Genomic DNA, 22,714 nt, shown 5'->3' with positions numbered 1-22,714 from the left:
ACCCCTTCTTACTGATATCAGCTAATATTTGATGTTTTAGTTTAACCCATTAACTAAGAGCTCGAAGGCTCGAACATGATATCAGGCATTGTTATAAGTCAGAAAAACCTGTTCTGTGGTTCAAGGTACGAAACTCGTGGCTGGGTTTTAAGACAACATTGAGCAGAAAGTCAGACCTCACAGCCCATTTGGACAGACAGTAAATTGGATTGAACTAACGCCATTGAACAATTTAACACCAGCGGGAGTCCCGGACATTTTACATCTAGACCTTCACTGATGTCCCACTTAGTCTGTCCTTAATTAATAAACCTCAAACTACCATCAATACAACACCACAGCTAAAGAATTCAGACAACCATACATAACCATTCCATTGTCTTGATATATTCTCAGAGTCTAAGTAACACTTTAAAATCAATAAGCTCACATACACAAAATACAGACAGGAAAAGATCCTCTACTGTCAACAAACCTATAGTGTTTTAATAAATTCACCAAAGTGTACACCATGTGAGCTAAAACAAACTTTTCAAAGAAACCACACATTGTCACATTTAAGAAACCAACAATACAATAGCCAAACAAATTCTCCTCATCTTCTGACTGCTTTTTCATTTTCGGGGTCGCAGAGCGTGTGCACATGGCAAAGGCAGGGTCCACCCACGGATGAGTCGACAGTTCATCACAGGGCCCGATGTGAGCATTTGTGGGTTTGGTACCTTGCGCAAGGGCACCTCAGCAGGACCCAGCTGCAGCACACAAAGGAGGATAACTTTGCGAGTGACGGTATTTTATTCAGAATAAATTGCAGATCACCAAAGAATACAGTGTTCAAATAATCCAGGAAATAATCCCACAGGTTGATAATCCTCAAGAACTCGTACCAGGAAGACTAGAACTATGTCAAAGCATCAAAATGTTTCTGCACAACAAAGGGTGGTGGCGCATGTCAAGGTCGGAAAAGTATGCCTCCCCAAACAAGTATGTAAATTACCAGAGACAAATTACCACCCGTGCTGTGTTTCTCAAGTTCAGTGGCTCTTAACCTAGGTTTGATCGAAGTCAGTATCTGGGGTTCGGTGGAGGTCAACGGAGATGGGGAATTCAAGAACACAATGCTTGCTAAATTCAAGGTGAAGAGAGCCAGATTTGATGAAAAGGTTACCCTGCCTGTTCTCAGCTTTGTACCCACCAAACTGATTCTCAAGGCCTCGAACAAAATTGCTTATCCGATCCCATGTTTTTGCGTTAAAATCATGTTTTGCCTATTTTTTTCTTTGAACACAGTATCGTTAATGCACAATTCATTTTGTGCACCAGTAAAATATACCTATGTCTTGAATTGGACAAAAAAAAAAAAAATCTTTTTTTTTCTCGATAAAAAAGGGTTCAGTAAATGCACATATGAAACTGGTGGGGTTCAGTACTTCCAACGAGCTTTAGAACCACTGCTGTAGTTTATACAATGCATTACTTAATCCTGCATTCCCAAATTTCAGTTGTGTGATCACCTCCTCCACACTCCTGTCTCTCCCTGCACACCTCATTCCCCCACCTTCCTCTGGATTCCACATACCATCTTCCTTCCTTCCACTGAATTCTGATTATTTCTAATAGAATATCCAATTTATCTGTTTATGTAAATTTGTGAGAGCCAAGCTTGATTCTGAAAAGATTACCCTCACTTGTCTTCGACCAACCAACCAACTTAAACCATTGGAGTCCAGTGATCACTCCTCTCATTCCCATGTTCCCATTCACCTTCTTGCAAATACTTTTGACCTGCTTTGCTTTATTCCCCTGCTCTTCTGTTTTACGTACCATCAACAAATTCCCTCTCTCAAGACTTTAGCCATTTCCACCTCCCCCAGCTTTTTCCTTAGTTCCTTCATCACCACGATTTTGCTCATACTGACATTCTCATCCTCTTTCCTAAACCTCAGGATAAGTTTACACTTTTCCACCATAACCTTCCTTCCAACAAGTTTATAATATCCAGTTGTTTTCATCCAGGTTTCTAGAATAATTCTTCCTTTTACTATTTTGGCCTGTTGCCAAACTTACCCCCTCTTGCAGCTGCGGCAATCGCTGTGATTTCTCTGGAGTCTGATCATTTATCGCCATAATACCACCCGTATACTCATCATCTCCCCAGGTCGCCATCCCAGTTGAATCTTTCTAAATCTGTGTTTTTCCAAAGAGCTCCCTCAATTTCTTTCACCAGCGTCTCCAACTCATCCCAACAATCGAAACAAGTTGACACTTGCATGGTCCATCCTTAAATCCCGATGATGAGTCACAGCTGCACAGAAAAGGTGGCAGGAAAAGACTTGGTCAGAGCTCCTCTCAGCCTGGAGGAAAACAGACACACATGGAGATACCAACTATAGAGAAGGGGGGCAGGGGAGAAACAAACATATCAAAAGTTTCGTGTCTGTTCATCAGATCAGTCATATGTTCCCCCGAAAAGAGAGAGAAGACTCGTGAGGTGAAGCAGGAATTCAAGTTGACAGATGTGAAGTCACAACAGCATAGTCAGCAGATTTCTTCCATCTGACTGACCCCCAAATACTGAAAGGCATTTTACCCATTTTTTTTTCCATCGGTGGGCTTCTGAAGGGGTTTCGTACTGATAGATTATCTTCCCATAGGTGTTCATGTGTTTTTACAGTACCCAGAGGACACTTTAGACCTTCTTTGATTACTCAGTAGCAGATTATTGGATCAGTTTTTGCTGTTTGAGATATTTTTCCATTTATTCAAAGGATAGTTTCCCGTTTTCTTCCACATCTTTCTGAGTTTGTATGATGTTTTGAAACATTTATGATCATTTAACTAGGAAGTAAAACATCTGCTGCCTTCGTCCTGCGGTGTGGGCCAACCGTTTTCTTTCACAGAATCAATGTCTTGTCTAATTGAAACCACTGATATTTTAGAACAGCCAAATATCTGATTTCTTCACTATTCTGGAAAATGAGGAAAAACATTTACTTTTCCCCATTAATTTCTTCATTTGGAAAATAACATGCAGTTTCTCCTGAACGCTCATGTTTACTATTTAAGCTACTACGAGAATGGAGAAGTGTGAAAAGTTAAAGCTTTTCTATAGATTTTAAATGTTTTTCACTTTTTTGAACACGGCATTGTGATGCTCATTCAATAAATTTTAGGACCACATTTCATATTTCAGTTACTCCTTGGGGATATATACAGATAGCGTTTCTTTGGTATTGTTTTTTTAAGCCAAAGGCAATGTTGAAGTACCTGTAATGAAGAATATTCATGCTCACAGAGGCTGTTGATGTCACTGACTGGCACGCAAAGTGGTGTAAAGAAACTGTATAAAAGGCGGCTCCCTGCTGAAAGAGGCACCAGTCAAGAGAAGTGGTACCATGTCTTTCTCACTTGTAACCCTCCTCACCTGTAAGTCCACCCTCCGATAAGCTGTAAGAAGCTTTGTTTGATTTGAGCTCAATCAATAAATATCTGATTTTCATATTTTAGTCCTGGTTGCCTGTTGGTGTTCAGGATGTCAAGGTAAAGATTCTCTGAACCTTCTCCTTTTGCTGATTACTTTCTTTTTGTCATTTCAGAAATATCTACATTCTTTATTTAACTTTTCTCATGCAGTAAATTTATCACATTCTGGATTTGCTCACACTATCTGAGAACTTTCCCTCCTGCAGGACAAATGATGAGCATGGCTCCTCTGGGTAGCAACCTGATGCTGTCCTGCCGTACGTCTTGTCTTTGTTTCTCAGATTTGTCTGTTAACTAATCTGCTTGGTTTTTGAAATGGGAAGAAAATGATGTAGAATTACTAGTTGGAACTAACAAAACAGTTGATAGTCAAAAGCCAAACTGGAACGATTATCTTGTAGCCTGAGTATGTGAAAATTGTTAAACTATTATTGATTTTGGGGCATTACACCTTCAGCTCGAGGACAGGAGATCAACATCGTGTCAATGGTTCACAGCAACAAGGGGTTTGAGAATAATGCTCAGGACTTCTGCAGCAGCATTGCACCTTCAAGCTGTTTACATCCCATGTTAATGCCGTGGTCAAAGTCTGTGTAGGTTCTGCTATTCTGTTCTTCCATTGTTTGCCGTGACTACACTCGAATCGGTGTTGCAGATAACTGATATCAGACGTTTCTGTCTACAGCTGTGATAACCTGCAGGAGTGCAGGTTGGCCAAAGTAGACAAAAGAATGTTGATCTGCGATCTCGACACCTTCACCGCCGTTTCAGCCTTCTACACTTGTGAGAACAAGTTTCCAGGTGAGTTTGTATCTGATCCGGGATCATTAACGAAACGATTCCCCGTGTGGATGCCAACCTCGTGTCCTTACTGATGTTTCCACAGATAAACGTACTGTCATTGCCTGCAAGGATCAGACTGCTGACTTAAAGTGTGGTAAGAATGTTTTGTTTTTTTACACACAGAAGGTCTTTCTAAAGCCTTTTTGTCATATCCTGCCTGCTTCACCCTCAGAAAAGGGTGTTATTCGCATCATCAAGTCCAATTACGGACGTCTCGACCAGAACACCTGCACAGACACGCCTTCTGATTACACCTTTTGTACAGCTAGAGGCTTTGGAGAAGATGTGAAAAGCATGTATGTCGAGAAATAATCCAACTTTCCAGATTCCTGATGGACAGAATTAATTTTGAACCCTGCCGATTCATTTTTCCTGTCTACAGGTGCAACGGTAGAAAAGAGTGTTCAATTCCAGGCAATCCTAAAGGGAGGATAGTGTTTTCATTCTGTGATGAATCCCCCAAGTATGTGTACGTGTCCTACGTCTGTGAAGCATAGGATAAGTACACAATGAACACCAACAGTTGGTGTACAGGTGACCTGAAGATGGAGGATTTCTCCTGCATCTGAGGAACCTTGTTCGAAATCTAAAAAGTAAAAAACCCAATTAATAAAAGAGAGGAACTATCATCTGGGCCTGTGTCTTCTGTCAACATTTCATGACCAATTGAGAATATATATACACTCCAAACAGAACAGATCTCTCTACAAAAATACATTTTTATTTAAGACATCGATTTACACCTACAAAGAACTAGAAAAGAAATTCCTGCTTATTTCCAATCTGGTGACACTGTGACAGAGGTCAATCCACCCAAAGGACAGAATACCCAGAAACACAACAACGTTGTGCTGCTGACCCGTGTCGCAAAGACCTGTCCAACACAAGAGAGGCAACTCTTTGGGACAGGACTTTGCCGTTCACCTGCACCTTAAAGTCAAAAGTCAGTCGTTCTGGGGCAGCAACCTAAAAGTTTATTCTCTTGAAGACAGATGAAGAAGCCATATTTGTTAGAACAGAACAACCATCCACAAAGAGAGAGATGTTTCTTCTAAAATCAAAAAAATTCAACGTCAGAATTTTGTGATTATGAGGCTCGTATTATCGTCGCAAGCTCCACATAAGTCCTGGTCCTCAGATGAGGGAGGTCAGCGACGGTTGCAGAAATCCAGCCACACAAAACATACGTCTGTTCAAATGAAGCCCCTATTAATCCTCACATGTTCAGGACGTACATATAAAACAGTTTACTGATATCAGCTAATGTTTGATGTTTTAGTTTAAACCATTAACTAAGAGCTCGAAGGCTAGCTCATACCAGGAAGATGAGAACTCTGGCAAACAGAAAAAGGCAGGAACAAATTGACCAGAAGAATGAGCAGATTAGTACAGAAACACAACAGGAACAGGCAGGGTCAAAACCTGCAAATCAGTCCAAAGAATAACGCTGGAGAATCGGGCATAAACACATAAACTGGCAAGGCAAGAGTGCCAAGTAAGGAGTTTAAATTACTGAGGTCCAAACAGCCGTCCCAGATTGGGTTGAGGAGCAAAGGAAGACACAGCTGTGCAGAATTGTGCTGATTAGGATGGAGCAAACTTACACGCTGAAGGTGTTCTGGCACCTCCCCGCCACCACAACACGTTCCATGTTTTTGTCCACACTAGGGCTCAAACCGGGAATCCTCCGCTTCTCAGCCCAGTCCCCCAACACTGTCTTTTCAAACTATTCATTGGAAATAAAACAAACAAAGTATTTGTTCTTGAGGGTATGCAGTAGCAAAACAATTGAACATGTTGGTGCCGCTGTGACGGTCAAGTACTAAAGTGATATGACATTATCAAGAAAATGTTTGCCCACAGATCTCACCTGTTTGTTTGAAAATAAACCCCTTCTTACTGATATCAGCTAATATTTGATGTTTTAGTTTAACCCATTAACTAAGAGCTCGAAGGCTAGAACATGATATCAGGCATTGTTATAAGTCAGAAAAACCTGTTCTGTGGTTCACGGTACGAAACTCGTGGCTGGGTTTTAAGACAACATTGAGCAGAAAGTCAGACCTCACAGCCCATTTGGACAGACAGTAAATTGGATTGAACTAACGCCATTGAACAATTTAACACCAGCGGGAGTCCCGGACATTTTACATCTAGACCTTCACTGATGTCCCACTTAGTCTGTCCTTAATTAATAAACCTCAAACTACCATCAATACAACACCACAGCTAAAGAATTCAGACAACCATACATAACCATTCCATTGTCTTGATATATTCTCAGAGTCTAAGTAACACTTTAAAATCAATAAGCTCGCATACACAAAATACAGACAGGAAAAGATCCTCTACTGTCAACAAACCTATAGTGTTTTAATAAATTCACCAAAGTGTACACCATGTGAGCTAAAACAAACCTTTCAAAGAAACCACACATTGTCCCATTTAAGAAACCAACAATACAATAGCCAAACAAATTCTCCTCATCTTCTGACTGCTTTTTCATTTTCGGGGTCACAGAGCGTGTGCACATGGCAAAGGCAGGGTCCACCCACGGATGAGTCGACAGTTCATCACAGGGCCCGATGTGAGCATTTGTGGGTTTGGTACCTTGCGCAAGGGCACCTCAGCAGGACCCAGCTGCAGCACACAAAGGAGGATAACTTTGCGAGTGACGGTATTTTATTCAGAATAAGTTGCAGATCACCAAAGAATACAGTGTTCAAATAATCCAGGAAATAATCCCACAGGTTGATAATCCTCAAGAACTCGTACCAGGAAGACTAGAACTATGTCAAAGCATCAAAATGTTTCTGCACAACAAAGGGTGGTGGCGCATGTCAAAGTCGGAAAAGTATGCCTCCCCAAACAAGTATGTAAATTACCAGAGACAAGCATGCAATGTCATTGTTGATGGCAACAGGGGGGACTTGTTTTTAGGTGGTTACCACAAAAAATATTTTGCCTTGCGAATCCTGACATTGTTAAGACGCTAACTTGCAGGTACAGACAGAATCCCAAAATGCCGACACAGGAGATGGAAGTGGATTCTTTGAACACTTTGAAGACTGAACAAAAAAAGTTGCCAACTTCAAAATCAAACGATGACTAGCAATGGAGTCTGCTCGTCTCAGCCTGGAGGAAAACAGACACACATGGAGATACCAACTATAGAGAAAGGGGGGCAGGGGAGAAACAAACACATCAAAAGTTGGGTGTCTGTTCATCAGATCAGTCATATGTTCCCCTGAAAAGAGAGAGAAGACTCGTGAGGTGAAGCAGGAATTCAAGTTGACAGATGTGAAGTCACAACAGCATAGTCAGCAGATTTCTTCCATCTGACTGACCCCCAAATACTAAAAGGCATTTTCCCCATATTTTTTCCATCGGTGGGCTTCTGAAGGGGTTTCGTACTGATAGATTATCTTCCCATAGGTGCTCATGTGTTTTTACAGTACCCAGAGGACACTTTAGACCTTCTTTGATTACTCAGTAGCAGATTATTGGATCAGTTTTTGCTGTTTGAGATATTTTTCCATTTATTCAAAGGATAGTTTCCCGTTTTCTTCCACATCTTTCTGGGTTTGTATGATGTTTTGAAACATTTATGATCATTTAACTAGGAAGTAAAACATCTGTTGCCTTCGTCCTGCGGTGTGGGCCAACCGTTTTCTTTCACAGAATCAATGTCTTGTCTAATTGAAACCACTGATATTTTAGAACAGCCAAATATCTGATTTCTTCACTATTCTGGAAAATGAGGAAAAACATTTACTTTTCCCCATTAATTTCTTCATTTGGAAAATAACATGCACAGTTTCTCCTGAACGCTCATGTTTACTATTTAAGCAACTACGAGAATGGAGAAGTGTGAAAAGTTAAAGCTTTTCTATAGATTTTAAATGTTTTTTCACTTTTTTGAACACGGCATTGTGATGCTCATTCAATAAAGTTTAGGACCATATTTCAGTTACTCCTTGGGGATATATACAGATAGCATTTCTTTGGTATTGTTTTTTTAAGCCAAAGGCAATGTTGAAGTACCTGTAGTAAAGAATATTCATGCTCACAGAGGCTGTTGATGTCACTGACTGGCACGCAAAGTGGTGTAAAGAAACTGTATAAAAGGTGTCTCACTGCATTATTTCATGAACAATTGAGAATATATATACACTCCAAACAGAACAGATCTCTCAACAAAAATACATTTTTATTTAAGACATCGATTTACACCTACAAAGAACGAGAAAATAAACTCTTGCTTATTTCCAATCTGGTGACACTGTAACAGAGGTCAATCCACCCAAATACCCAGAAACAGACAGAATACCCAGAAACACAACAACGTTGTGCTGCTGACCCGTGTCGCAAAGACCTGTCCAACACAAGAGAGGCAACTCTTTGGGACAGGACTTTGCTGTTCACCTGCACCTTAAAGTCAAAAGTCAGTCGTTCTGGGGCAGCCACCTAAAAGTTTTAGTCTACTGAAGACAAATTAGTTGGCAAAAAAAAGAAGCCATATTTGTTAGAAAACAACAACCATCCACAAAGAGAGAGAGATGTGATCTCTACTAAGATTAAACTTTAAAGTCTTTGATCTTAAGTTGTCATTGTTGTCTTTGATCTTAAGTTGGCATTTAGTCTTTGATCTCCTTTGTGTCATTGATGTCAAAGTTGTTCTTTCATGTCAGATCACTGAAGAGATCAAAGGAGAAATCAGATCAAACACAAGCAGCTCTACCTCTTTCAGCACACGCCTGAGGAGCTCAACACTAACCCTAACCCTAACACACTGGTGACCAGCAGACGCATCAATGGCACAGAGAGGAACCCAGCAGCTGAAGGCAGAGCAAGAACCGATGGAATCATCAGCGGAAACTTGGAGGGAAGAGGTCCAGCAGCTCAGAGAAGCCCTGGCTGAGAAGGAGGAGCAGCTCAGCAGGGCAGTGAAGAGGAGACAGATGAGAACTGTGGCCCACGTGGAGACCCTGACCCTGCTGAACAGCACACAAGCTGCTCTGAAGGAGAGCAAACTCAAATTTGCTTCTCTGGAGGAAACCCTCCACAGTCAGCAGCAGGAGAAAGAGGAGAGACGCAGGAGAGAGCTGATGGAGCAGGAGGAAGGTCTGAATCACAAGCTCCTTGTGATCAAGGAGGAACTTGAGAGGCAGCTGGAGGAAGAGAAGCAGAAGAATAATGAAGAGAAAGAGGCCATGAGGCAGCAGCTCTTTCGACAAGAAGAAAAGTGCTTGATGAAGAGCAACACAAATATGATGAGAAGATCTTGGAAAATGAAGAGTCGCTGAAGCAGCAGCTGTTGGCTCAAGAAGAGAACTTTAACAGGATGCTGGCTGATGTTTGTCAGCGGTGGGAGAGCACAGCTCAGAAATGGGCACAAAAGAACGAAGAGCTGGAGCACAGTTTGAGGCAACACGAGGAGGAGAAGAACAAAGAGGAGCTCCAGAGGCTCTCTGAAGCAATCCTCCAACTTGAGGTGAGATGCTTTTGCCTTTGTTCCTCTTCCAGAAGATTTCAGATGATGTTCAGTGAAATCTAAAACACAATCTCTCTTTTCTGCAGCTTCAAGTATTAAAGAAGCAGAAGAAAAAAAGCTTCTGGAGATGGAAGTTCTGGAAAAAGAGGAAGCAAACAACAATTCCAGAGCTCCCAAAGCCCTCCTCCTCCTCTCCATCCTGACCTCCACAGCATCACATCCTGTCTTTTTTTTTTTTAGTTTTATTTTACAGTATAATCATTGTTTATGTTCTATGTTTGGATCTATGATGTAGAAACAATACAACTCAAAGTAAACCAAAAGATTATTGTAGATCAGGCATGTCCAAAGTCCGGCCCGGGGGCCAATCACGGCCCGCGCTAAGATTTCATATGTCCCGCAACTTCAGTCTTACAATGTATTATTTATGGCCCGCTGGCACTAACAGAATAGATAAATCACTAAAATGTAATTCCTCCTTTCTTGTAGATCTTGTAAAAGACAAGAGCAAAATTTACTTGTTTTAAACTTGAATGATAACAGACAACTTTGCATTACATTTATCAAACTCATGGAAATTTAAGGTATTCCATACAGTTCAGTGTTCAATGTTATCTGACTCTCCAGATATGAATTAAAAGCAGAATTGTGTTTTTAGAGTTGTTCACGTCTGCCTGAGTGGCTTATATTTGGTTACACTGCCATTTGAAAAATAAAGAGAATTGTGACAATGAAAATTGTTTTATATTAGTGTCCATTTGCATGTAACTTTTCTGGGTAAAAAAACATCAGAAGGATCTACTGGCCCCCGGGCATCTTCACGTTATCAAATCTGGCCCTCTTTGCAAAAAGTCTGGACACCCCTGTTGTAGATGTTGTAAATGACAGCTTTAGAAATGGCTTCATTTCATTACTTGAGTCAGTTGGTTTCCTTCGACAGCTAAACCAACCAACTCACAGCTTCAACCACACCCTAGATCTAGTCCTGACTTATGGTGTTGAGGTAGAACATGTGTCAGTGTTCCCTCAGAACCCCCTCCTGTCAGATCATTCTTTGATCACGTTTACATTTATGATTAAGGATTCTTCTATGCTCAGAACACAGTCTTACTATAGCAGATGTCTTTCAGATAATGCTGTAGCTAAGTTTAAGGAAGTGATCCCTGTGCTGATCCCAGGACCACTGTGCGTTTCCCCAGGGATCAATCATTAGAATCTTAGCCCTGCTGAGGTTGACTCTATTGCTGAAGGTGCAGCAACCTCACTGAGAATCACACTTGATTCTGTTGCCCCCCTGAAAAAGAAAATAGTAAGTCAGAGGAGGTGTGCCCCCTGGTATAATTCACATATCAGGACCCTCAAGCAGAAAGCGCGCAGACTAGAAAGGAAGTGGTATTCTCGTAAAATAGATACCGTATTTTTACGACCATAAGACGCACTGTATTAAAAGGTGCAGTCTCAGTTATGGGTGCTATTTCTGTATTTAAAACATACATAAGACGCATCGTATTATTAGGCGCATGCTGAAACATACAGTAAAAAATGACAATGGAAGTAAAACAGTGAGTTTCGACACATTTATTGAACAAAATATTCATTCTTCCGCCACAAAACCATCAAAGTTTTCATCTTCTGTATCTGAATTAAACAGCTGCACTATTTCAATGTCCAACATCCCGAATTCCTCTTCTTAATCATCTGAATTGGACTCACCGACCGGTTCCGCTTCAGCGTTGATTTACCCAGCCGGCCATCAGCAGGAGGGTCCCCCTACATGAGCCTGGTCCTGCTCAAGGTTTCTTCCTGTTAAAGGGGAGTTTTTCCTTGCCACTGTTGCTTGTTTGGGGTCAGGCCCTGGGATTCTGGAAAGCACCTAGAAACCATTTTGATTGTAACAGATGCTATATAAATAAAGATTGATTGATTGGTTGATTGATTAGTAGGTAGTTACAGGACTTGCCATAATGTGGAAAATTAGTCGCTTTCTATCTGTATATTATTTAGAATTAATACATTTAATCGAGAACTGGCCTCGAAGTCGGTGCCGTTGCTGCAGTTCGAAACCCTGACCACCAGGTGTCACCAGTGGGTCGCATCAGTCACGTGATACGGACAAAAATATTTCTTCTTTCTCGTTTTTGTCGGGAACAAAAGCTGCACCCACATCTTAAATTACAACTTAAACCCTCAGTCTTGTTCACCAGTGTTGCAGTTCATTTTAATCTGCTTGAAATTGGTGATTGCAGGGGAAAAGACGACTCCTAAGTTCATGTACACTGGTGTCAAACTTCTGTGTGTTCTCTCATCATGAGTTGGCCATTGCACGTTGGGGCAAATCTGACTCAGCTCTTGGAGACCACCAACACTGAACTCACATGCTTGTTCCAGACTTCCATCAACACCCACAAGACTCTGGTCACCGCTGCCTACTTCAGATTCTCTGCTGGGAAAGAAGCCACAGCCAGGTCCTTTGCCCATCTGTTTATTCCCAGTTCATCACCTCAGATTCTCCAGGAGGCCCGAGGGATCATCAGCATCAAGCTCGGATGGATGGACCACCTACGAGTTGGATTAAACTCTGCTTAATGGCTGAGGACTTTGTTATGCTCCAGCTGCCAACTCAGCTGCCTCTCACTACCAGAATGAACCAGACAAGTACCTTTTCTCCACCTTTTCCTACCCCTTCAGGTACTGGCGACCAGTTCACTGATCGAGAGACCATGGTAGGTGAAGGCCAAAAACATTAAGTTACCAGGCAGAGGTGGAAATCAGCTTTAGAGATCATCGATCCATAGAAACCAGATTCTGAGGACCAACCTCTAAAGGAAGCCTTTTATAACACACTTTATTTGGGTTTTGGGCCTTAGACAAGACTTCAAGAAGCAAATGGTACCAGGAACAAGCCCAAACAGTCACGACTTTCTAGCTAAATACTTGTAGACGACAGGTAAACCTTTGTATCGTTGACTGAAGAATAGTTTTGAGAAAGCAACCAGTTTTGGGGTCTTGTGTTGATGATAACCACCTTTAGAGGGCAGTCTAAGATAGCTTTTGAACTGCCTTATTTCACAACTATACCAGTGATTCAATTTGAAGACAAATTTGATTGCAGCCATCTCCTTCAAAAGGTCAACAAGTTAGTTTCAGGATAATTTAAAAATAAGTCTCCAACGGACAAGATGGCAACTTCACAAAAAGCAAAAACACAACCATTCAAATATATTTATTTACTCTGAAGACAATCTCTACAAAAACTACAAAATTTGCAATAGAAAAAAAAAGTATAAACCATTGGAAGAAGAACCATATTCAAATACGGAATGTCGTACCTTGCAATAAGTAGCAAAAAACTGGAAATGAGATGATTACACAAAAATACAGCATCTACACAGCAATTCTGCGATTTTGTAGTTCCATAAATTCAAAGCCCAAGAAACACAGCTGACAGGCTACAAGAGGCATTGTCTATGAAGCAGAAGGTCGCTCACAGTGAAGATTATGTGTTGTATGTGTTATGTTTACTTAAAAAAACCAGATGTGTGTGCGTCAGCAGCCCAGGGTCGTCCTCTGCTCAGCTGGGTGGTGGTGTCTTTGAAAGCATCAAAATGTTTCTGCACAACAAAGGGTGGTGGCGCACGTCAAAGTCGGAAAAGTATGCCTCACCAAACAAGTATGTAAATTACCAGAGACAAGGACGGAATGTCATTGTTGATGGCAACAGGGAGGACAGATGTTTTTAGCCAGTTACCAAAAAAAAAAAACAACAACTTTTGCATAGCAAATCCTGACATGGTGGAAGAGCACTCGTCAAACATCAAAAGGTGGGTGTCTGTTTAGCAGATCAGTCATATGTTCCCTAGAAAAGAATCCTCTTTGGTCAACACTTAACTTGGGACGTTTCCCGAACAATTCAAGCATTTCCCAGGTAAATAGTTATGGCCAATTTTGGTAAAGAAACATGTTTCAACAATCTGCTGTAAACACCAATAATCCCACATTTAATCCTGGTTAAACATAAAAATCGATGGGAAGGTAAAACAAAAAAAAGAAAGTTTCCAGAAACGTGCGCTGTCTGACAGATGGGCGGCTGGTGACATCTTTAATGGAAAGTCTCCCTTTTGTGACGACAGAGGTGCTTCTGCCTGGAGGAACTTAAAGCTTTTTGATTATCCTGACGTGGTCGAAGTACAGAAGAGAGCGCAGGAGAATAGGGTGGAGGCTGAAGGCACAGTGGGACATCTGGCTGGAGGGAAGACTCGGGAGATGAAGCAGGAATTCAAGTTTACAGATGTGAAGTCACAACAGCACAGTCAATACTGAAAGGCATTTTACCCCACACACACACACACAAACACGCACGCACGTGTCTCCATCAGTGGTCTGACTGCTCTCCTCTGACGTGCTCCCCTCATGTGCTTAAAGGCCAGAAGGTATGAAGGGCAGATGTCTGCGGCAGGAGGCAGGCTCAGGCATGTATCCCTGCAGAGGTGGAGATGAGAGGAATATTCATGTACACTCCGCGGAATGCTTGATCAGACGTTCATAAGACCCGTGTAGTCGTTAACATGGCGCCACGGTGGAACAAATGTTGCATGACCCTGGTTGGACAAAGCTCTGCAAGTAAATTCCATAATTGACTAAATTTGCTTCAGATTTAATCATAACAGTTCAAGACGAAGGTATTTTCCTCCAGATGTTTTGCAAGCAAATCAAACATCCAAACTCGAGCTGCAATTAAACACTGAAATTGTTTTCCATGTCGAGTCAACACAGCAATTTTCAAATCACGATGGCTAACGAGGCCAACGGGGAGAAACCAAGTCCAGAACCGGGGACTCCTGACACCAACTGTTAACAGTGGCAGTCAGAGAAACACCTCTGAAAACGGATGATATTATAATCTGGTTATATTTTACTAAAGCCTCCTGAACAAAACCACCAACTGTCCTAATTAGGCCCATGTAAGATACTGGGTAGTCAAATTTTTCCTCGGTATTTCTGATTTTCCAATCGCGACTGTCAGGATAACATTATAGCACATTTCAGCCAGTTTCTCGCCGGTTTACCTTTTTCGGTTGTTTCTCCCTGCTTCTCCTGGGCAAAGTTGAGTCGGTTCTGCTCGGCAGCCGTCTGTGCAGCCGTGTTCACCTCGGGGCTGCTGCTCCGTGAGGGGTTTCCTTCCTCGACCTGGTAGGCCAAATCCAGGTGTTGCTGGGCCAGCTTCAGGTGCCTCCTCAAGCGCTCCAGTTCCCTGGATGACGGACCCTCATCACCGAAGCTCTCCCGCCCAGAGTCCCCTATCGGCGAGTCCCTCAGCTGTCCTTTCAGTTTCTCCTTCTTCATAGTGGCGTGGTATCCTGGCGGGGCTGTGGGTATGCTGCGTGTGGTGGACGGACGAGGGGCGCGTGGGTTGAGAGTGGCCCGTCTCCGAAAGGTGTCGCGGACACCTCCTATCCCCAAATGGATCATTTCAAAAACGGTGAGGAGCAGGCAGAGGAAAGACACGACGTACATGACCAGCAGGAAGATGGTCTTCTCTGTGGGGCGCGACACGAAGCAGTCCACGGTGTGGGGGCATGGTGAGCGGGTGCACACAAAGGACGGAAAAACCTCAAAACCGTAGAGGATGTACTGGCCGAAAAGGAACGCAACCTCAAAGGATGAGCGCCACAGCAGCTGGCACACGTAGACCTTCATTAGGCCGTCGCGCTGGATTCGCCGCCGGCCGTCGTGCTTCTTCTCTGTGCCTGGATGACACAGATACCAGTTAGGATCTGACAATTTGCATCGGAAGAGCAAGAGAAAGAAATTCCACCTTACCCTTCTCCGTTTTGTCAGGCTTTTCTTGTTCAATCTCCTCGGCAATCATGGGGTCTTCCTCTCCATTGTCCTCTGCCTCCTCATAGTCCCTAACAGCTCCGCGGCTAACGATGGGCATCCTCTTTTTGGGTTTCCGGACGATGCGGTACTCGCTGTCATCCATGCGTGCGATCTTGTGCATGGCGAAGCCCAGGTACATTATGGTGGGGGTGGTTATCAAAATCACCTGGACAGGAGATGCCCGTGACCATAAAGGGAGAAAATCAGTTTAACGCCGTCTTTCAGATGATCTGAACGATGGTGTGAAGCTCACCTGAAAGATCCAGAATCGTACGTGTGAGAGCGGGGCGAAGGCATCGTAGCAGACGTTCTCACATCCAGGCTGCTGCGTGTTGCAAACAAATTTACTTTGCTCATCGTAGTAGATGGTTTCGCCGCCGACGGCGGTCAGCACGATGCGGAAGATGATCAGGACGGTCAGCCAGATCTTCCCCACGAAGGTGGAGTGGTTGGAGATCTCGTCCAGCAAACGCGTCAGGAAACTCCAGCTCATGGTGCCTCTTTGACCGGGGAGCTAATTCAGCTCTGGAGGAAAAGAAGCAATAAAATACTTTCACCCGTTTCGTTTAGTTTTTCCTTTTCCAATTTAGAGAGCAACCGCTGCAGCGCAAACATGTGGTGTTTTGCAGCTTTGCATTGTTTGCTCTTGGGGTTGCACCTCTACCAAAGAAGGAGAAGGAGGGGATCTTCCACTGTGCAAACTTGAACAATCTGACCACAAAAGCAGCAGCGTTTACTTTTGTACTCCTTCATTCTGTCCGTTTTTGGATTTTGACTGGAAAATAAACACTCAAAATTAAAAGAATTTTCTTCGTTTCCGATGATGGAAAATATGCTTTTGGACTCCAGGCCACCAATTGTGCAAGAAGCTTCGAGACATCAAATGGAGGCAACAGGCAACTTTCTGACATTTGGGATAAACAGGCGCGAGCGTAGCGCGTTCACAAAACAACACGGTGATTAAAGAAGGAAGGAGCAAAGTGTTTCGTGTCGAGCCGAACCACAAAAACGATACACAAACACGGCAGCATGCCTTTAATCAGAGCCACAGGTATCCTGAACACACCGGGCCTGGCAGAAACTCAGTCATCCCACATTCTTGCTGAGTCTGAGCCACAGCAAACAGCAAAGTTCTGGCTGGCAAGTCGCAGCAGGCTGTGAGGTGACCTTCTGCTGCTTTGGACCGTACGAAGAATGACACTAGAGCGGTGAACGAGAGGAGGAATTTATTTCCGCCCACATGCCAGCTCCACCGCAACCGCAAGCTGATATGATGCTGGCGGGTTTATACAAACGTCTAAAGGCTCCGGAGAGGAAAAACGACTTTTAGATTTAATCTAACCCCGGAGGTGCTGAAGCAGAGTTAATTGTTTAACCCGACATCTTATTTCGGCAGAGAAAAAAACCTCAATGTGAATAAATCTAAAGCCCCAGAGAACCTTTTGGACCATCGCAGTCCACCTTCCCTAAACTTGGACCTTCCAAAAAACAGGGTGTAGCAAAGAAAATAACCAGATTTTTATGACTCAGCGCAGCAGGATGACATTTCGGATCTGTGGACGTCAATTCATGTTACTCATCCATTCCTTTGAAAAACTGGTTCGGAAATCGTGCACCTTCAAAAGTGGGCAAAGGCCGAGGAGGATTTAGCCACAGATCTTCCAAAATTCAGACACTTCCTGTTTGGAGAGCCGCGTCCTCTCCGCTGACAGATCTCCAAACAGCCCGGCTGGAAACAGACAGCGCAAATTACAGGATGCTCAGGTTTAAAAGAGCGTCGTGGGCAATAAATTCCTCCTTCAGTGTCCGCTGGGACGTCACACCTTCAAATCCAAAGATCGACGTATTATTGGCAGCTACAATCCTGAAAGTTCAGGAAAAGACGTCCAGCTGTGTCAGAATCTGCCCCTTAACTCCAGATGTGTTTAAAGCAACAGGAAGCTTAAACCAGCAGGAAAACAGAAGTTTACCAGTAATTAATTATTTTTGCCGATGCTCGTTGCCTCTTGCATCAGGATTATGATCATGCTGCTCAATTGTAATAAGTTTGATCAAAAATCTGTCCTCCAAGCATCCAGCCCTCATCTGTGGGTGGGGGGTTTAAAGCCCTTCACATCCCCACTGCCACAACACGACTAAGTGCAATACCGAGCTCCCGCTGCCTCGCTGTTCTGGGTGTTGCTTGGCTCCCCTGCTACATTTTGTGAGCCTTTTCAGTGGCTCATGGTAAAGCAGGTGTTATGGCTCCTGCTGAGGGCCAATACATTGCGCCTAAAGGTCAACAGCGATCACAAACGAGGCTTAAGTCGAGTTTACCGTTACCGTTCCCCTTCTCTTAGCATGAAGTCGATGTATACACAAACAAAAGTGGCCTCTTAACTCCAGGCAACATTTTTTTGCAGTGGCAACCTCCCAGCTACTAAGCAGAGACAGCTTTTCAACAGTAGCTTATTTGCTCATGCGAGCTAAACCCAGCTCAACCGATTTAATGGCTTTTCTGCTTCACAGCTCTCCCCAGGAGGAGATGGAGGGGGCAGGAGAAGAGGGTTTCTGCGCATGAAGGGGGGGGGGGGGGACAAAAGCTCTGGACAAGGTCGACATTCCTGCTTAACCAAAAGCAGAATTCTGGTTATTAGGGACCAGACATGGAGGTACAAGAACACCCTCGATGCAGGATGAGGAGCAGTGAGAAAGCACAACTTTGACACGTCAATCACGGCTCCTCCGCTCGCTGCTGCCAAAAAGACCCTCAGAAAATTAAAAAAGTGGGGGGGGGGGGGGGAATGGCACAGACGCGCAGCGACACAGCAGCTTCATACGTCACACAAGCCACAGAAAAGTAGATTGAAAACATCCAACGTGGAACACGCTTTGCCGAGTCAGTCTCGAACTGTGGCCGCAGCAAAAGCCAACGTGCCAGTTCGGCTTCGGCGCCCCAACTGGGGACGCGGCCATCCGCGCGTCGCTCAATCCGATGCAACTTTCGGCGAGTCGCCGAAGCGATGCGACGGGATTCAAACCGACTTTTACAGATGTGGAAAGTTGTGGAAGCAGGACTCACCCCGCTCCAGCACGCACAGATTTAAAAAAATAAAAAAATAAAAAAATAAATCGTGGACGCGTGTCTGAAAGATTCCACTTCTCCAGAAAAGCAGACTAAAAAAAAATCGCCGCGGGGGTTTAAATAAACTGTAAAAGCTGCGGAGCCACTTTTTCGCGGACACCCACCTTCGGCGCAACAATCCGCGCGGCGTCCCTCGCGGCTCTTAATTGCTTGAGCAGGTTTTCCTAATTAGCGCGCACTCTCGTCGGGGCCCCTCCGTCACAGTGAAGCCGTCCAGCCCGAGCTGACCCCATGTGTGAGGGTCCCCCGACGACAAGAAAGCCTGTGCGAGTCCTGCAGTGGCCCCGCTCCTCCCGCACCTCCTCCACGTAAACTCGGCCCGGGTTCAAGAAGGAGGCGGCGCCTGAAACCCGAGACCCGGGACCGGGGCTACCGTTCTGCCCCCGCCGCTACAGGACGCTTTGAGAGTCCTGTTATAGTTTTTTTTATGACAGTTTCAAACCTCAGACGCTTTACAACAGATTAAAAATACCGTCAGGCGCAATAAAGTCTGCACAAACTCTCCAAGTTGCTTCAGCGCAAAGTTGCTTTCGCTTCCAAGACAAATAAAACAAAACCGAGGTTGCTCATAAAATATTTCATCAATGGCACGAATTCCTTATAAATGTTAAACCACCGGGATTAAAAGGATCTGAGGCCTTTAATCTGGGAATTGTTGTCTCAGTAATTTCTGTCTCCAAACTGGGAAATTAGTAGTTACGCACAGATTTGAGGTGCGTTCGATTTTATATTTTTCCAAAACAGTCTGTTCTTCTTCAAATGTTTCTCAGAGGTCAAGGTTTGTGCATTTGTTTTTCGTGGAGTAATCTAATTTCTGGATTTTAGGAACTGATTCAGGAAAGTTTTGAAAGAATTGTTTGTTTATTTTTGCAAAAAAAACCCAAAACTGAATGATTTCCATTTGATGTTACAAAAAGATGGCACAACAAATATGAGGATAAATTGGCTTTTCTCTCATCTTCTTGTCTTTAACTGCTTTTTTGGGGGGGGTCACTGGGAGGGTCCACATTGGGCGAAGGCAGGTCCATCCCTGGATGAGTCGCCAGTTCATCACAGGGCCCTAGATGAGTATTTGTGGGTTCGGTACCTTGCTCAAGGGCACCTCGGCAGTGCTCTGAAGGTCCTCTGACACCTTCCATGTTCTGTCTGCCCTGGGGTTCGAATCAAGAACCCGCTGCTAAATTAACTTTTTTTTTTTTTAATCAACTTTTCTTTTTTCTTGCTTAAGTTTAGGTTGTTTTGACATTTTTACGTCAACTTCAGACAGTTTTTGCTTCGATTTGTAGCAGAACCCAGCCTGTTGATTCAGGATAACAGAACCCACAGCAAACTGTCCACAGGAGTTCGTTTCTTTCTCACATTTATGGATTTGTGCCTTATTAAAGCTCCCAAAAACAGCCCATTTTCCCACTGCAAAGTCTGCTTTGCCCTCCGTATGAACCAGGAGAACGTGAAATCTGGGCTGAATGCCAAAATTGAAAGCGTCCGCTGTGCTCCTGGAGTGACCAGACAAGCAGAACCATGGCGGGAGAGTCTATGGGGACTCGAGTGGGGCCAGATGTGTTGCCATGGCGTCAGCCCAGCTTCCTCTCATGCCAAATATCCGCTCTGCTTCTCACTTCTTGCCCCAGCAAGAGGTGAACCCATTCACCTGCACCTTTACGGGCCTGGCCAGATTAGAAACCAGGCACCTCCTGGTACCAGGTCCTTCTTTCTGGCTTTGACTTAGAGGTGTGAACCTCAGGGCCACAGCTGGACCTACGGTGAACCCTGAGAGGAGGTGGCACCAGGGGTGGAGTGAGCCTGAAACCTACTGTCGGGCCCACATGGAGGTGGCACCAGGGGTGGAGTGAGCCTGAAACCTACTGTCGGGCCCACATGGAGGTGGCACCAGGGGTGGAGTGAGCCTGAAACCTACTGTCGGGCCCACATGGAGGTGGCACCAGGGGTGGAGTGAGCCTGAAACCTACTGTCGGGCCCACATGGAGGTGGCACCAGGGGTGGAGTGAGCCTGAAACCTACTGTCGGGCCCACATGGAGGTGGCACCAGGGGTGGAGTGAGCCTGAACCTACTGTCGGGCCCACATGGAGGTGGCACCAGGGGTGGAGTGAGCCTGAAACCTACTGTCGGGCCCACATGGAGGTGGCACCAGGGGTGGAGGGAGCCTGAAACCTACTGTCGGGCCCACATGGAGGTGGCACCAGGGGTGGAGGGAGCCTGAAACCTACTGTCGGGCCCACATGGAGGTGGCACCAGGGGTGGAGGGAGCCTGAAACCTACTGTCGGGCCCACATGGAGGTGGCACCAGGGGTGGAGGGAGCCTGAAACCTACTGTCGGGCCCACATGGAGGTGGCACCAGGGGTGGAGGGAGCCTGAAACCTACTGTCGGGCCCAGATGGAGGTGGCACCAGGGGTGGAGGGAGCCTGAAACCTACTGTCGGGCCCAGATGGAGGTGGCACCAGGGGTGGAGGGAGCCTGAAACGGACCGTCTACACTGTCGGGCCCACATGTTGCGGTCGTGTTTGAGTGTTTCGCTGGATTTGCTGCTTCCTCCCCATAACTCCGCGACATGAATTCACGGTGTGGAGCCGTTATGACTCATGGATTTTTGAAAACTGAGTTTCTGGGCTCATTAATTTGATCGCAGTTTAGGCCCAAAAACCAAAGTATTTTACTCTTGGCAGGGCGGCAACGGCCGTTTGCAGAAAATACAAGAGAAAATGAACAATTAACAGATGGGGAAGCGTCATAAAAATGTGAAATGCATGGCTTAATATGGGCATGTAAGAGTGAGAAAATGGTCCCAGATGCCATTTCACATCCATAAAATGGGATTAATGATGCACATGTACTTTGCCATTCACTCCAGTTTTATGTACCTGCATTCTTTGCTTTCAATTAAACCTTTTCTTTGAGGGGAAAAGTTGCGCTTGGACACCGATCCCCCCGAAGAAAGAACAAAACACAGCTTGATTTTGTCAAGACCAGAAAAATTATTTACACCAGAGACGTTTTTTCTTGCCGTATTGAGTCAACTGCTGGTAGGAACTCACCTGAAACATTTTAGGGAACTTTGGAACTGACAGTTAGTGCCACCTTTATTTATCAAGAATTCGCCATAATGTGGATGTACGGATTAAGGTCACAGCCATTTTTGACCTTTGCCCTCCAAGTTCTCCGAAAAACAAAAACTTGATTGATTGAAAATGGACTGTCAGGGTTGCTGGGGTGAGTTTAGGTGATGAACTGAGCCTTGGAATAGTTGTTTGTGCAAAGAATGGCCTATAAAAGTGGCTGGCTGCGGGGCACTCAGCACGCGCTCTTGTGTGGACCTGCCTGAGCTCACAAGCATCAACACTCAGATATTTGTTCTCCACAGGTGATTCACATCTGTAAAGACGCTCCCTAAGACAGAAATGTGCCAGAACAGAGTGATGGTGGCAGGTCCACTGATGCCAGCGACATCTTTGCTATTCCAACAGGAACACGACGTGACGAAGCTGGAAATTAGTTTAGTGAAGGACCTGAAAGCTGCACGGAGAAGCACCCAGACGTTAGCCAACACTTGGGCTGATTTGTGGCTGTTATTGCCCCCCCTGATAACGTCTCGGACCTGGAACAGTTTGAGCACTCGTTAGTTGCTTCCGCAGCGAGTAATGGGGTGGAACAGTCGGTGCGCAGCTCCCTTTATGCTAAGATGCTAGGAGGATATTAGCAATGCTTTTCATTCTTTTCCTCACCAAATACAGGTTATTGGAATTACATTGACCTGGTAAGCCGGGCCTACCTGGAAACCCCCCCCCCCTCGAGAAACAGCCATGCAGAGATAAGGTGCTCTGATGGAGGCTTGGAGGGGCGGGGCCAGCAGCACGGTGTTAAGTGGCACA

The 22,714-nt window shown here is 44.6% G+C and overlaps 2 protein-coding genes across 4 annotated transcripts; one reads left to right on the top strand and one right to left on the bottom strand.

Annotated features, from left to right (window-relative positions):
* The first annotated feature begins 3,297 nt into the window (after positions 1 to 3,297).
* Positions 3,298 to 4,919, top strand: LOC115250782 (L-rhamnose-binding lectin CSL1-like). The gene is made up of 8 exons (XM_029840874.1): positions 3,298 to 3,426; positions 3,508 to 3,540; positions 3,690 to 3,740; positions 3,941 to 4,076; positions 4,169 to 4,284; positions 4,370 to 4,420; positions 4,499 to 4,622; positions 4,709 to 4,919. Exons 1-8 carry the CDS (start codon positions 3,396 to 3,398, stop codon positions 4,821 to 4,823), a joined length of 657 nt encoding a protein of 218 aa, XP_029696734.1. The 5' UTR covers positions 3,298 to 3,395; the 3' UTR covers positions 4,824 to 4,919.
* An 8,108-nt stretch (positions 4,920 to 13,027) lies between these two features.
* Positions 13,028 to 19,156, bottom strand: LOC101072154 (gap junction gamma-1 protein-like). Of its 3 annotated transcripts, none has more exons than XM_003978839.3 (5): positions 18,929 to 19,156; positions 15,954 to 16,225; positions 15,641 to 15,866; positions 14,887 to 15,567; positions 13,028 to 14,299 (listed from the first exon to the last, which is right to left on the bottom strand). In XM_003978839.3, the coding sequence occupies exons 2-5, from the start codon at positions 16,191 to 16,193 to the stop codon at positions 14,286 to 14,288; spliced, it is 1,161 nt and encodes a 386-aa protein (XP_003978888.3). In that variant the 5' UTR covers positions 16,194 to 16,225; positions 18,929 to 19,156; the 3' UTR covers positions 13,028 to 14,285. The 3 variants fall into 3 exon arrangements, with proteins under 3 accessions (XP_003978888.3, XP_011618540.2, XP_011618539.2); XM_011620238.2 differs by lacking the exon at positions 18,929 to 19,156 and adding an exon at positions 18,762 to 18,906; XM_011620237.2 differs by lacking the exon at positions 18,929 to 19,156 and adding an exon at positions 17,317 to 17,928.
* Positions 19,157 to 22,714: the final 3,558 nt, after the last annotated feature.

The sequence above is a fragment of the Takifugu rubripes genome, chromosome 8, assembly GCF_901000725.2.
Source record: "Takifugu rubripes chromosome 8, fTakRub1.2, whole genome shotgun sequence".
Taxonomy (NCBI): domain Eukaryota; kingdom Metazoa; phylum Chordata; class Actinopteri; order Tetraodontiformes; family Tetraodontidae; genus Takifugu; species Takifugu rubripes.
The sequence above is the reverse complement of the archived record's forward strand: the minus strand, read 5'-3'. Positions and strand labels throughout refer to the sequence as shown.

What these genes read in the sequence shown, in the direction of transcription:
- LOC115250782 (XM_029840874.1), top strand. Translation starts at nt 3,396, where the DNA reads ATGTCTTTCTCACTTGTAACCCTCCTCACCT. An exon ending in CAACCTGATGCTGTCCTGCC is followed by an intron (nt 3,741 to 3,940) that starts GTACGTCTTGTC and finishes TTACACCTTCAG; the next exon opens with CTCGAGGACAGGAGATCAAC. An exon ending in GGAGAAGATGTGAAAAGCAT is followed by an intron (nt 4,623 to 4,708) that starts GTATGTCGAGAA and finishes TCCTGTCTACAG; the next exon opens with GTGCAACGGTAGAAAAGAGT.
- LOC101072154 (XM_003978839.3), bottom strand. Translation starts at nt 16,193, where the DNA reads ATGAGCTGGAGTTTCCTGACGCGTTTGCTGGACGAGATCTCCAACCAC. An exon ending in TACGATTCTGGATCTTTCAG is followed by an intron (nt 15,867 to 15,953) that starts GTGAGCTTCACA and finishes TCTCCTGTCCAG; the next exon opens with GTGATTTTGATAACCACCCC. An exon ending in GCCTGACAAAACGGAGAAGG is followed by an intron (nt 15,568 to 15,640) that starts GTAAGGTGGAAT and finishes TGTGTCATCCAG; the next exon opens with GCACAGAGAAGAAGCACGAC.